Source organism: Xyrauchen texanus, chromosome 34 (assembly GCF_025860055.1).
Source record: "Xyrauchen texanus isolate HMW12.3.18 chromosome 34, RBS_HiC_50CHRs, whole genome shotgun sequence".
Taxonomy (NCBI): Eukaryota; Metazoa; Chordata; class Actinopteri; order Cypriniformes; family Catostomidae; genus Xyrauchen; species Xyrauchen texanus.
The window spans coordinates 33936444-33949650 of record NC_068309.1 but is presented as its reverse complement, the minus strand read 5'-3'; the positions used below and the strand labels follow the sequence as shown (position 1 = coordinate 33949650).

At 39.5% G+C, this 13207-nt stretch overlaps 1 protein-coding gene across 2 annotated transcripts in view; it reads left to right on the top strand.

Moving 5' to 3' along the window:
- Positions 1-13207, top strand: part of LOC127627883 (chromosome-associated kinesin KIF4-like) — a 39728-nt gene that overhangs the window by 21153 nt on the left and 5368 nt on the right. For both annotated transcript variants that reach the window (XM_052104480.1, XM_052104481.1), the window contains 8 exons: positions 2004-2114; positions 2545-2628; positions 2766-2879; positions 7547-7702; positions 8074-8171; positions 8663-8792; positions 12264-12434; positions 12665-12766. In XM_052104480.1, the coding sequence (XP_051960440.1) occupies positions 2004-2114; positions 2545-2628; positions 2766-2879; positions 7547-7702; positions 8074-8171; positions 8663-8792; positions 12264-12434; positions 12665-12766 (966 nt within the window). The remainder of the gene's footprint in view (positions 1-2003; positions 2115-2544; positions 2629-2765; positions 2880-7546; positions 7703-8073; positions 8172-8662; positions 8793-12263; positions 12435-12664; positions 12767-13207) is intronic.

The window sequence follows — 13207 nt, the reverse complement described above, 5'->3', positions numbered from 1 at the left end:
TAGATCTAAATTCAAATTGCACTTCAAACAAAATGAAAATATAATCAAAATAAGAAGTGGTCAATGTCATACCATATCCAAAAAAATGTATCTCCAAATTCTTCCATCTGTCCCTTTTGCAGTGACTTAAAGGGTTAGTTCACCCTTAATTTACTTGCCCTCAAGCCATCCTAGGTGTATATGACTTTCTTCTTTCAGCCAAACACAATTGGAGTTATATTAAAAATATTCTGGTTCTTCCAAGCTTTATAATGGGAGTGAATGGTACCTTAGATTTTGAAGCCCCAAAAAGCGCATCCATCCATCAAAAAGTAATCCGTACGGCTCCAGGAGGTTAATAAAGGCCTTCTGAAGCGAAGCGATGCATTTTTGTAAGAAAAATATCCATATATGTAACTTGATAAACTATAATCACTGGCTTCCGGTAACGGCTGTCCGTGAGCTCACGAGAGAGTCGAGTTCAGGCGTATGACGTAGGCGTAAACTCCGGTGAGAAGTGACGAACGCGAAAGGGCAGAGGATGGGACAAAACAAAATACCGGTCACTAATTAGAAGACAACGAGGATTTTTAAAGAAAAATGTTGAGGATTTCGATATAAGAGAAGAGGAGATTGAGTTTTTTGCCCAGCCCTATTTATTTGAACCGGAGTACACCAACCAGGAACTCCGGGAGATGGAGGAGGCTGCAGCGGCGGCACAAACAAAAGTATCTGGTAGACGGAGAGTATGAGACACGTGGTGGTGCTCATGCCGGAAATGCGGAGTAATGCCAACAGAGGCTGAGGGAGTTTGCTGCCATGAATGGACTATTGGAATGACTGGATAGATGCACGAACGCACGATTTTAAGACTAATGCAAATCTACAGTATAGCTAAAATGGCTCACTACTTTTCGGCATTTTCCTTTGCTGTATACAACGCGCACTTCCACGTTCGTCACTTCTCAACGGAGCTTACTCCTACGTCATACGCCGGAACTCGAATCTCTTGTGAACGTGCGGACAGCCGTTACCAGAAGCCAGTGATTATAGTTTAACTTCAATTGTGTTTTGCTGAACAAAGAAAGTTATATACACCTAGGATTGCTTGAGGGTGAGTAAATTATGGGATAATTTTCATTTTTGGGTGAACTAACCCTTTAAAAATCACTATGGCAACAGGTGGAAAAATACCAACACAAATTTGATCATATTACAATTGTAAATATAAACATAATAATAATACTTGGAAAAAGTAAACCATGACATATAGATAGTTTAACACAAATCTCGTTTTTCATAAGATGGCTACGGTGATCATCAGGGACAGAATTTGAAGACAGAGGGACAGAGTTCGGACATTAACTTTATTACTACCGGCTGGTGGAATCTCCAAACCGCAAGTGCAGAAACTGTTTATAGACTTTGCGCTGAAAACAGACATGGTCCTGAAATGTTTTAGCACAATGAGCTATTTCTCAGGTAAATGGTAAATTGTGGCACTTCATTACCATACAATACAACCAGAGAGCGCAGACACTCCTACCCACGGCCACTTGTGCTTTGCGCTGGCACGAAATTTGCACTTAGAAATTTCACTGTCACCAAAATTTTATGAGACTTTCCGCATGGTTATGATGCGCCTAGTGTGGTCACGAAAATAAAGCCCTGTTACTGCTTTGCGAACATGAGTGCAGACACTCCGCACACTGTGCTGATGACAATTTGCATCACGCATACTGTGCACGTTCCGATCAGCAACGCAGACAGCTGAAGTGTAATTTGGCCTTTTGTCTTGCTTGGAAGGAGAGACTCCATCAATAGTCTCTGTTCAAATATTCACAGTGTTACTAATTCATTGCAAATAAATCTTGTTAGATATATCACCCAGGCCTACAGTGGCATAGTCCTTTTTTTAGTGACATTACTCAACCTAAATACTCAGTCCATTTGTTCAGATCCTCTTGTCCTGTAAATGAAGAGACTGAGTTGTTGTTGTGTGGTCTGTTTGTGGACATATGCAGGCAATGAAGTCTCAGCGGGTGCAGCTCATGCGACAGATGAAAGAGGACTCTGAGAAGTTTCGTTTGTGGAAACAGAAGAAAGATAAGGAAGTCCTGCAGCTCAAAGAAAAGGTGTGTTTCATGGTTACACTGGAAGTGACCAATGACGTGTAGACCAGAAAAATAACAAGCTGACTTTAATATAGCGATCAGAAGTTGTTTAAATATTTAACAAATACAATTTGTGACACAAAAATCATGAATACAGACAAGTGCCAGTATCAGAATTGGCACTTATTTAGACAACGTGCTTTATTATTGAAACTTTGTACATGATATGTATACCCAAATAGATTAATATAAATATATTTACAAGATATCTAAAATATTGATACATTATTGTGAAGATGTATTGCAAGATATCGAGATATGATTGTATTGTCTCAGCCCTATTGTGACCATTCTGGACTATTTCTAATGTTGGGAAGAAAATTGCATACTTTTTTTTTTTTTGCTGGACTTCATCCCATTTACTTGTCTTGCCATCTTGTGGTGGTTTCAGGATCGTAAACGGCAGTATGAGATGCTAAAGCTGGAGAGAGACTTTCAGAAACAGGCCAGTGTACTCCGCCGAAAAACAGAAGAGGTGAGCCGTTTTCCTGACCACTGTACTAATTTACACTTACAGTTATGTTGAAAGATGTAATATGTCACACTACTCTTGATAGGACACTGTTCACTTCTACATGTACATTGGAATGATTGTGTAATGTGTATTTGCAGGCTGCTGCTGCTAACAAGCGTCTCAAAGACGCTCTTCAGAAGAGGAGCGAAGTGGCAGAGAAACGTAAAGATGTGCACAGTCGTGGAGTGGAGGGAGTTACTAGCAGAGTCAAGGTACCCGTCTTGAGTTTGTCATCTTTTAAATATTCACAACTTTTGACATCATTTTTGATATTGATGCAAGTACAGGTTGGCAGATTTATTTGAATTGTCCGTTTAAAAAACTTTAATGTCTTTTTTTTTTATTTTATTTTTTTTTTTATAACCCCTCAAAAAAAAAGTGACCATTTTATTTGTAATGTGTTTAATGCTTTTTTTGTATGTGTGTTATTTTAAACCTTGATAAGTCAGAAAATATTTTATTTGAAATATTTACCATTGGTTTATACCCAATAGCTCATTAATTCTGAGATTAGCTTTAATTTGGTGTAGACCCGACCGCTCATTAAATCTGTAATTAGTTGTGATTTTCATTGGTTTAGACTAGTGGTTGACCAACATGGGTTTTTTAATGGCTGATGCCAGTATCCAGAGTGCAGGGTGGCCGATACATTGCTGATATATCGCATTTCAGTTAATGGCTTAACTGACAGCTGTTTTGAATTAATGGAACTCTTAAGGAAACTGGTCTCCGAACAATTTGAAAAGCACCTTATTTTCATCCTACCTCTGTATACAGCATTTTCCTGGACGTTGTAAAAAAAAATTGTCTAGTCATAAAGTTTGCTTAAAAAAAAACACTTCTAATTATATCCAAAACAAGCTTATATCATGTGTGGGTTTTTTTTTTGGTTGAAAATATTAAACAAGCAATGCGTGAAAACAAAGTATAGAATAAAAGCATTTAAGTTCGTGCAAAGCGAAGAAAAAGAAACCGCTAATGAAGTACACTGACACAGTTTATGTACAGGATGTATATAAACACTCAACATAATAGTTATGATTATATTGTATCATGTTTTTGTTCTTATCATTTGCATTGCGTGCCCAGCCACAGAACAGCATCTTGTTCAGCCAGGTGTAGAGCCACAAGTCCGCCGTTGAAATAAGTTAGCGGACAATGTGCTGCATGGTTTCTGGTTCCCCAAAGCTGTAGTTCGGGTTGGTGGCTTGACCCTACCGAACAAAGTTAACTGCACATCGACCTTGTCCTGTCCGGAATCGGTTCAGCATTGACCAGTGACGTCGAGGAAGGTCGAAGCCAGGAGGACCGACCGACGGCTGGGCTAAGAAGGCATGGTTCATAACATCAGTTGATGCCCACTCTTCACTTCATACCGAGTTAGCTGTCATATCCTCTGGTGCATTGGTTCCCAACCTGGGGTCCGCGCCCCCCTCAGGGGGGTGCCAGAGTTCACAGGGGGGGCGCGGGAGCGGATATGCTTTGAGGTGAATAAAGATGCATAAAATGTTCCACTAATAATTTTATATAAAAATATTTTTTCAAAGTTTTTAAAAAATCATATGCATACAATGCCAAGATAAGGCAGTCAAAAATTATCTCTTATATAAAATAATTATTTAAATTTTGCGCGCACACAGTCACTTGCACAATGTGCTTGTTGTCATAGTAATGGCAAAATCAAAAGGAAAATGGCAGAGAAACGTAAATGCGGTGATTCTTCATCAGAGGCGAAGAAAAAGTTAAGACACTATGTTGTAAAAGTCGTAAACTTCATTAAAGCTCGCCCTACCAACCAGAGATTATTTGCACAACTGTGTGAGGATGAAGCGCACCAAACTCTACTGCTACACACGGAGGTGCGCTGGCTTTCGCGTGGCAAAGTGCTTGTGCGCTTTCTAGAACTGCAGGATAAAATCCTGGAATTTCTGCAAAATCAAAACACACTGTTGGAGCAGCTGGCTGATGTGTTCTGGATCAAAACCGCATACCTTGCTGACATATTCACTCTTTATAATGAGACCAACAAGAGACTGCAGGGCTCTGAGTCAAACATCTTGGAGTGCAAAGAATCAATCGATGCTTTTATGCACAAGCTGGAGTACAGGGCTGGAAAAATGTCACAGGGGCATTTACAACACTTTCCACTGCTGCTTCAACATTCTGGGGGTACCGTGAGTGCATCTTTGCCGTCACATGACTTCGCTACAGGAGGAATTAAAGTCCCGCTTTGCGAATGTTGACACATTATCCAAGGAGTCGTGGCGGGATCCATTCACATCCAGGCATGAAGATGTGGAATATCTTGTCTGTGAAGATGAGCTCGCTGAACTACAAACTGATTCACTGTCAAAAAAGTACTTCCAGGAGAATGGATTCAAAAGGCTTTGGATAGCCAGGGGCAGAGGTGGAAATCGCGGGGGTCAGGACCCCCATCTGAGGGTTGTCCCCCTAAAATATCATTAAAATATGTGTATTGTAAATAATATAATGATATTTTCTTAAAATAATTGTTTAAGAAATAAAAATACAAATGCAAACGGGGCAACAACAAAAAAAAAAACTTAAAAAATTGCTCTTGAGAATTGTTATGTTTATTGTCCCCCCCAACATTTTGATGAAATTTTCACCCCTGGCCAGGGGACCTGTTGTCGCACCTAAACTCGCAAATTATGCCATTACAAAGATCATTCTTCCTTTCAGTACCACCTACCTCTCTGAGACAGCCTTCAGTGCCCTTGTGGCTATAAAAACAAAGTCACGCAACAGACTGGAATTTCACAGCGATTTTAGACTGGCTGTCACTGGCATTACACCTGACATTCCATCACTAGTCAAAGGCATGCAAGCCCAAGGTGGACATTAGCGTTATGTGTTTACGCTGACGTTATGATTAGCCTTGTAAAAAATAAGGATCTGTGCATGCATGCAAGTAGGCTACATACAGCATTCTACCGTGCATATTTAACATTATGTCATAACATTCAGTATTCTATGTTTATACACAAAATCCTGAAAAAAAGAGAAACAACTGCGTTTTACTAGTTGTGTAAAAATGAATATATTAGGCTAAAAGGAAACATTTGAAGTTGAAAGGAACATTTCCTGTCTATTCATGTAATAATGTCATTTAAAACTTAAAACTAGATTTAGTTACTATATACAGTGTGTGTGTTTATGTGCATAGCATTAATATATATATATATATATATATATATATATATGGGGAGAGGGGCCCCCAAGGAAAAAGGTTGGGAACCACTGCTCTGGTGGTTTCAACCAGACAGGTTTCTCAATGACAGGCAGGCTACTGGATGCAGTGTGATGTCCGTGGTGAGTGGCCATTTGTCATTCGCTTGGACTTTAGTCAGCAGCTTGGCAGTGGCCTCCTGTCTTCGGAGATGTGGTGGTGGTATGTTGCTGAGAACTGGCAGCCATAGTAGTGGTGTAGGACGGGGTTCCAGTGATTGTGCGTATAGACATGTTTAACTGAACATCAACTAGCTTGGTGTAGGATGATCTGGACCAGACCGGTGCACAGTTTTCTGCTGTTGAGTGTCTGGGCCTTTGCACCCCAGCTTTTGTTGGCAAGTTTGCTGAGTAGATTGTTCCGAGAGCTGACTTTGGCTGCTGTCTTACGGTGATCATGATATGTTAATGATCAGTCCATGGTAACACCGAGGTACGTTGGATTTAGGTCATGTTTGATCCGCTGACCCTTGAGGTAGATATTGAGCTGATGTTTTTGTTGAGCAACAAGCAGATCCACGTGCTTGGTTAATATACTCATTTATACACACCAGCTTAAATGATGGAATGTCCCTTACCTCAGCTAGCAAAGTATTTCTTGGATGCCATGTTTGTTGTTTACAGAAGTGTCAGGGGGATTAGGTTGCCAAGGGGAGCGCTGCTTTCTGATGAGCTGCACATATACGAGAGTAAAGTGTACACTGCTTATCCAGTACATTTAAACAGGAACCTAGCTTTCTATCAGTAAGCCGCATTCTCACAATAACCTGCTTTTTTGGTGTCCATCTGAACGTACTGACAGCACCATTTGCTCAACAAATTTGATCAACTTGTGTCCACACTCAACACCGCAACCCAGTGCATTCTGTTATAACTATCACTTTTAGTTTGTGTTCAGGATTTAACATGCATCGCACTGTATATGTGACCAGCAAAGCAAAACTTTGCGAAATTCGAATAATGGTTTTACAATTCGAATAATTATTGCAGAACGTATACTCGAGTATTAGACTACTCGTGCACATCCCTAGTTTCGGATGCAGCCTTGAAGTTGCACTCACGCGCTCGTGCGGCTCCAGAGCGAGCCTCAATCTCCTGACAGTTTAAATGGCCTGGATTGCCTGCTTGTATTGTCACATACGGACCATCATAATTTGTGAATGAGAAGAACTTTTGATCTTGATCCTGAAGTTTTTGATTCTGGCTGAAAGAATGGACGCTTCAGAGGAATATATAAGATGAGTGCTCGACGGGAAGAAAACGCTGGATTTTCGTGAATCTGTATAATCTAGATATCTGCATATTTGCAAACGGAATGTACAGTTATAGAAGTTTTATTGATATTTGCCTTTTTTATCATTCCAAAAGTTACAGGGAACTGTTGAGGATAGGCTGTTAGAATATGTGTTTTAGAGGTAACTAAATGAGCACTCCACAGGATGCTGGATCTGCTGAAGTTGTGTGAGGTTGGTTTATTACATCTGTTTAAATGAGATATGTGTGTATTTGCAGACGGTATATGATATTAATTGTATTTTTTGGATTGTTTTGATTTTCTCCCCAATTTTCATTTTGTTTAGAACTGGCAGCTCATTAGATATGTAATTAGCTGTTATTTTCATTGGTTTAGACCTGGCTGCTCAACGAGGTTGAAGTCCTGGTGAGCACAGAAGAGGCCCGCCGGCACCTACAGGACCTGCTGGAGGACAGGAAGATGCTGGCGGAGGAGATCGCTCAGCTTCGGCAGCAAATGGAGGCGGGAGAGAGACCTATTGCCAAAGTCAGGGTGAGAATTGCACACTTGGTGTTCACAATGAAATACTGGTGTACTGATTACTGCATGCTAGTCATAGAGCTTCAATGTCACACTGTTCTTTTTCAACCTCCATCACTTTCTGAAAGATTTGTTGTTCTGCCCCAATCTTTGCTTGTTGTGTCAAACTACCAGTGTTTTTGTTTTTCTTAAATGTTAAACTTGGTAAAGATTCTGCAAGGGTAATGTAAACATATAAGCACAAGTGTATACTGTGAACCCCAATCCTCCATTCAATTGGGATGAAACTGGCCCTTGTGTTTTGATTGGTTGCCTCATTCACATCTCAGTGGCTGTATAATGCATTTCAATATTTTTTTTTTTTTTTGGGGTGTTTGTCTTAGCGTCGCACACTAACCATCTCGGAATTGGAGGGCCAGGGGGATCTGGAAGCCTCCATCAGCAAGCAGGTGGAGAGTCTGGAGACCGAGATGGGGCTCAGGTCAGATATATTACAACAGTAACTAACGCAACTGTACCACACAATGGCTTATTTAAATGTTTGATTGGGAATGCTATCTTGAAACAATAGTTTCCAAGCTAATAGCTACTTTATAATTTAATTAAAAAAAAAAAGGTTTGCTAACAAAAAGTAACTACACTGAAGCTATTTAATAGGGAAAATCTCTTAATAATTTACGTATCAGATGATGTTTAATTCTGCAATGGGAACAGTGTTTATCTGGCACAAAACATTGAAGAATTATGGTGATAACATTATAATAAATGTATACTAAATACAATTAATACAATTAAAAAAAAAACACATTTCACAAAAAAGTCAACTGTAATAAAAGGCAGCAATAAACTAAATATTTAGTTTCAAACAAGATGAAGTGACTTCTGCTGTGTAGGGGCTCAAGTGGATCTGATATTTACCTAAACATTCAAGCAAAATTATTCACTTAAATGTTATGGGTTTTCCACACTCAGGAGTGCTCAGATAGCTGACCTCCAGCAGAAGGTTCTGGATGCAGATAGTGAAGGCCGGATGAAGCAGCGCTGGGATTCAATCACAACCATCATAGAGGCAAAGAGCGCCCTGAAGATCCTCATGGCTGAGGTGAGCACTTAATGTTCTCGCATAATGATTTTTGACCTGCGTGTAAAATTCTGTTGTCTGTTTACTCACCCTCGTGATCTTTTGACCCCAAATGTTCTAATGTGAAACACACAAGGACATGTTAGGCATACAAGCTGCTGTTTTACGTACATCAAGTTAATTATTATGTGGATTACTATTATGCATGGTATTGATACTAGGGATGCAAATTTTGGCAAATTCTTTTAACCAAGTATTTGCCTGTAATAACTGGTTATTAACCTATATGTCCTAAGTATACTTGGGTCAGACACGAACGCTAGGCATCTGCAAACAGGACATGTCATCAGCAGAGTGCTGAAGCACTGAATGCGTGCAGCGTGATTTTTCAAACCACGTGTATTCTGTGCATTTGCCTGGAATTATTGTACAAATTGTAAAATACAACTAGCTTATCAGTTTTACTCACAAACTAGTGTTTTTAGCCATCTAGTCACTTCTACAGTGCTGTGAAAAAGTATTTGCCCCATCCTGATTTCTTCTGTTTTTGTGTAAATCTCATACTAAATAGTTTTATGTTAGAATTAGTTTTAATTTTTGAAACAAAGGCACAAAATACAGCTTTTAAAAGATAGTTATTTATTGAAGCAAAAAAGTTATCCAATACCTACTGGCCTGTGTGGAAAAAGTATTTGCCCCTTAGTTACTAAATCCCCAAATCTATGAAACTGCATTCAGAATGGGGTTCAGCTGGACTAGACACACCCAGTCCTTATTACTGCCAGCCCTGTTCAATCAAATCAACACCTAAATGAATCTTTTTCAGCAGCGTGAAGTTTGGCTAAAGGGTCTCACCCTGTAGCACACTATGCCAAGGTCGAAAGATATTCCAGAAATGATGAGGAAAAAGGTGATTGTATCTCCAAATGGAGAAAACTTGGCACAGTAGTGAACCTTCCCAGAAGTGTTTCATGACTCCACTATCAGAAAGACACTGGCCAAATATGGCATCCATGGAAGTGTGGTTAGTCGAAAACCACCACTAACCCAGAAGAACATTAAGGCTCATCTGAATATTTGACAAAACACCTTGATGATCCTCAAACCTTTTGGGAGAATGTTCTGTGGACTGATGAGTTTGGAAAACAGGGGTCCCGTTACATCTGGTGTAAATCAAACACAGAATTCCACAAAAACAACATCTTGCCTACGGTCAAGCATGAGGGTGGTAGTTTGATGGTGTGGGGATGCTTTGCTGCTTCAGGACGACTTGCAATAATTGAGGGAAACATGAATTCTGCTCTCTACCAGAAAATCCTAAAGGAAAACGTTCTGTCATCAGTCCATGAGTTGAAGCTCAAACGCAACTGGGTTATGCAGCAAGACATAAGCGTAGGAGTGAATCCACTTGTGAATGGCTCAAAAAAAGCTAAATTAAAGTTTTGGAGTGGCCTAGTCAAAGTCGTGACTTAAACCTGATTGAGATGCTGTGGCAGGACTTTAAACGGGCAGTTCATGCTCGAAAGCACTCCAATGTGGAGGCAAAGAAGGGTCAGCCAAAATTCAACCACAGCATTGTGAAAGACTGATCTCCACTAATTGAAAGCGTTTTATATTTTGGCACATTTTGCCACAATGTTTGAATGAGGAAACTTCAGGCATTTGGAAATTGCTCCCAAGGATGAACCAGACTTGTGGAGGTCCACAATTTTGTTTCTGAGGTCTTGGATAATTTCTTTTGATTTTCACATGATGTCAAGCAAAGAGGCACTGAGATTGAAGGTAGTCCTTAAAATACATCCACAGGTGCACCTCCAATTCAGTAGACCTCCTATCAGAAACTAATTGTCTAAAGGCCCACTGACCCACTGGAATTGTAATAGTCAATAAAAAGTGAAACAATCTGTCTGTAAACAATTGTTGGAAAAATTACTTGTGTCATGCACAAAGTAATAAAAACTATAGTTTGTTAATATTCTGTGGAGTGGTTAAAAAGTGAGTTTTAATGACTTCAACCTAAGTGTATGTAAACTTCTGACTTCAATTGTAAGAGCTGATTACACAACAATCACTAAGGGTATGCTGTTTCTCCAAAGCATGCAGGCGTGAGTAACGAGATCTCGTTCAGTTCCATTCTGTGTTAGAGTCATCATTGAGTCTGTATCATGTATTTGGCATATGTTATTAGACTGAACAATCCTCTCTGCCTGACTTCCACCTGTGGTTGCAGCGATCTGAATCGTAATACAACTGCATGCCGCTGGACAACATACTACATAATTTCCAAAGTCATCTAACCCTGCAAAGCTAATGTTTTTGTAGCCAGATTGCACATTATTACTGTGTGGATTATCTAATGATTTATGCATCCAATTACTCTGTGTGTGTGTGTGTGTGTGTGTGTGTGTGTGTGTGTGTGTGTGTGTGTGTGTGTGTGTGTGTGTGTGTGTGTGTGTGTGTGTGTGTGTGTGTGTGTGTGTGTGTGTGTGTGTGTGTGTGTGTGTGTGTGTGTGTGTGTGTGTGTGTGTGTGTGTGTGTGTGTGTGTGTGTGTGTGTGTGTGTGTTTAACTGGAATCTTCTCTAAATAATGGTATCCGATTTTATTTTTTACGTTCTGTTTATTTTTCGTGAAGATATGCGAAAACCCCGCACTTAAGCAACACGTCTTTACATGTAACATGTATGTCAAATACATATACTTATCTATTACCTGCTACATTTTTGTCTGTTAATAACAAATGATCAAAACAGAGCTGTTCTGAATTGTCTGCAAATTTCAGAACACTTGATCAGTTTTGGTCATGAGGCCTACATACATTGTGAAGTACAGCTTCTAAGTTTTAAAACGATACACATTTTGTGTTAGTCAAGACTGTATATTGTTAATTATCTTTTATCTCGATTAAAATCTTGGCAGGCCAATCAGAGTTTATAGGGATAAAGGCCTCTTCCATTTTGCTTGGAGCTGCATTACAAATGTACAGAACAGATAAAAAGAGGTTACACCAGCACAAGTCAATACTATTGTGGTTCATTTTGGTTGCACGATTATGACAAATTACAATCGTATATTATTTCCCTCTATTGTAATCGCGATGTATTTATTTTGATTAATACAATTCACAGTAGGGCGACTTCTAGCGAATCCAAAACTATTTTAAATGACTATGCTTTGTGTAAGGTTATGTATCTTCAGCATTTATTTTCGTGCGCCACCGCGAACAGAAGTGAAACATAAAATATGCATTTGAGGATAAGATCATTTCAAATTCACTCAAAGACTAGTTGTCTTTACTTAGTTAATTTGTTGCATAGCTTGATTGCCACAAAAATAAAAATTGGAATGCTGTAATTCATGTTTGATTAATTGCGACCAACCATTCTGTCCATTCTAGAATTATCAGGCAAAAGACACTAGAACAGTTTATTTGTGGAACACTTTATAATTTTAACTGTCATGTTATTCACTGACTCTCCATGCACCTGCTTCAGGTTGTAGCCTCCAAGACTGCTAACGCCAAGATGGAGAGCGAGCTGAAGCAAGAGAAGGCCAATCTGCTGGACCTGCAGAAGACCCTGTGTGATGAGAGGAAGATCATGTCTACCATGGACATGGAGCATCAGAGTCACCTGGTAGAGCTGGAGCAGAGACACCAGGAGAAGGTCTGTTGCTATTCAACATCCTGCTCCATCTTTAGACAGTAGCACAGAAGGCAATGTGCAGATTTTACTACCTAAACACGTGCATAAGAAATTAAATGTAAAAACTATTTAAAAATAAAAGTATTTGGGGTAATCCAAATTTTGGCACTGACACAAGGAAGAAACTTTCAAGCAGACATGTTTATCAGCCAATGAATCTGCCTGTAACTGATGTCCAATGTGTTGTCCAGGTGCTGTATCTGCTTGGTCAGCTCCAGAAGAAACCGGTGGAAGAGGTGAAGGAAGAGGTGCCTAAACGTGAGCGAGAGCTGCTGCAGCGCCTCAAGTTCCAGGTCTGAATCATTTTTGTTCTACAAAAATTGCTGAAAGTGAAGACTACTTTGGCAGAGGTTTTCGGTATGTCTTATAAATGAAAGGGAAAAAAATAGCCTAGTTCATTGGTTCTCATCTGGTTTTGCTTCAGAATCCAGATTTCACGTTAGACATAATGTGGTGACCCAACACAGAACCAAAACTGTGTATTGTGCGAAGATAACAAATGTTGTTAACCAAATATTGGAATTTTTAACAAGAACTGTATAATCCAAACAATATGCAAAATGATTAACTTGACATAGGCTAAATAGGATTTGTACAATTCAGAAAACGACAACAGAAATGTGATGTACACCTTTGCACATGGGAAAAAAAACAATGCACCATATATTGTATCAGTATTACCAAGTGACCGGGTGAAGTTGCTTTATTACATTTGAGTTTGATTGGATGCTCAA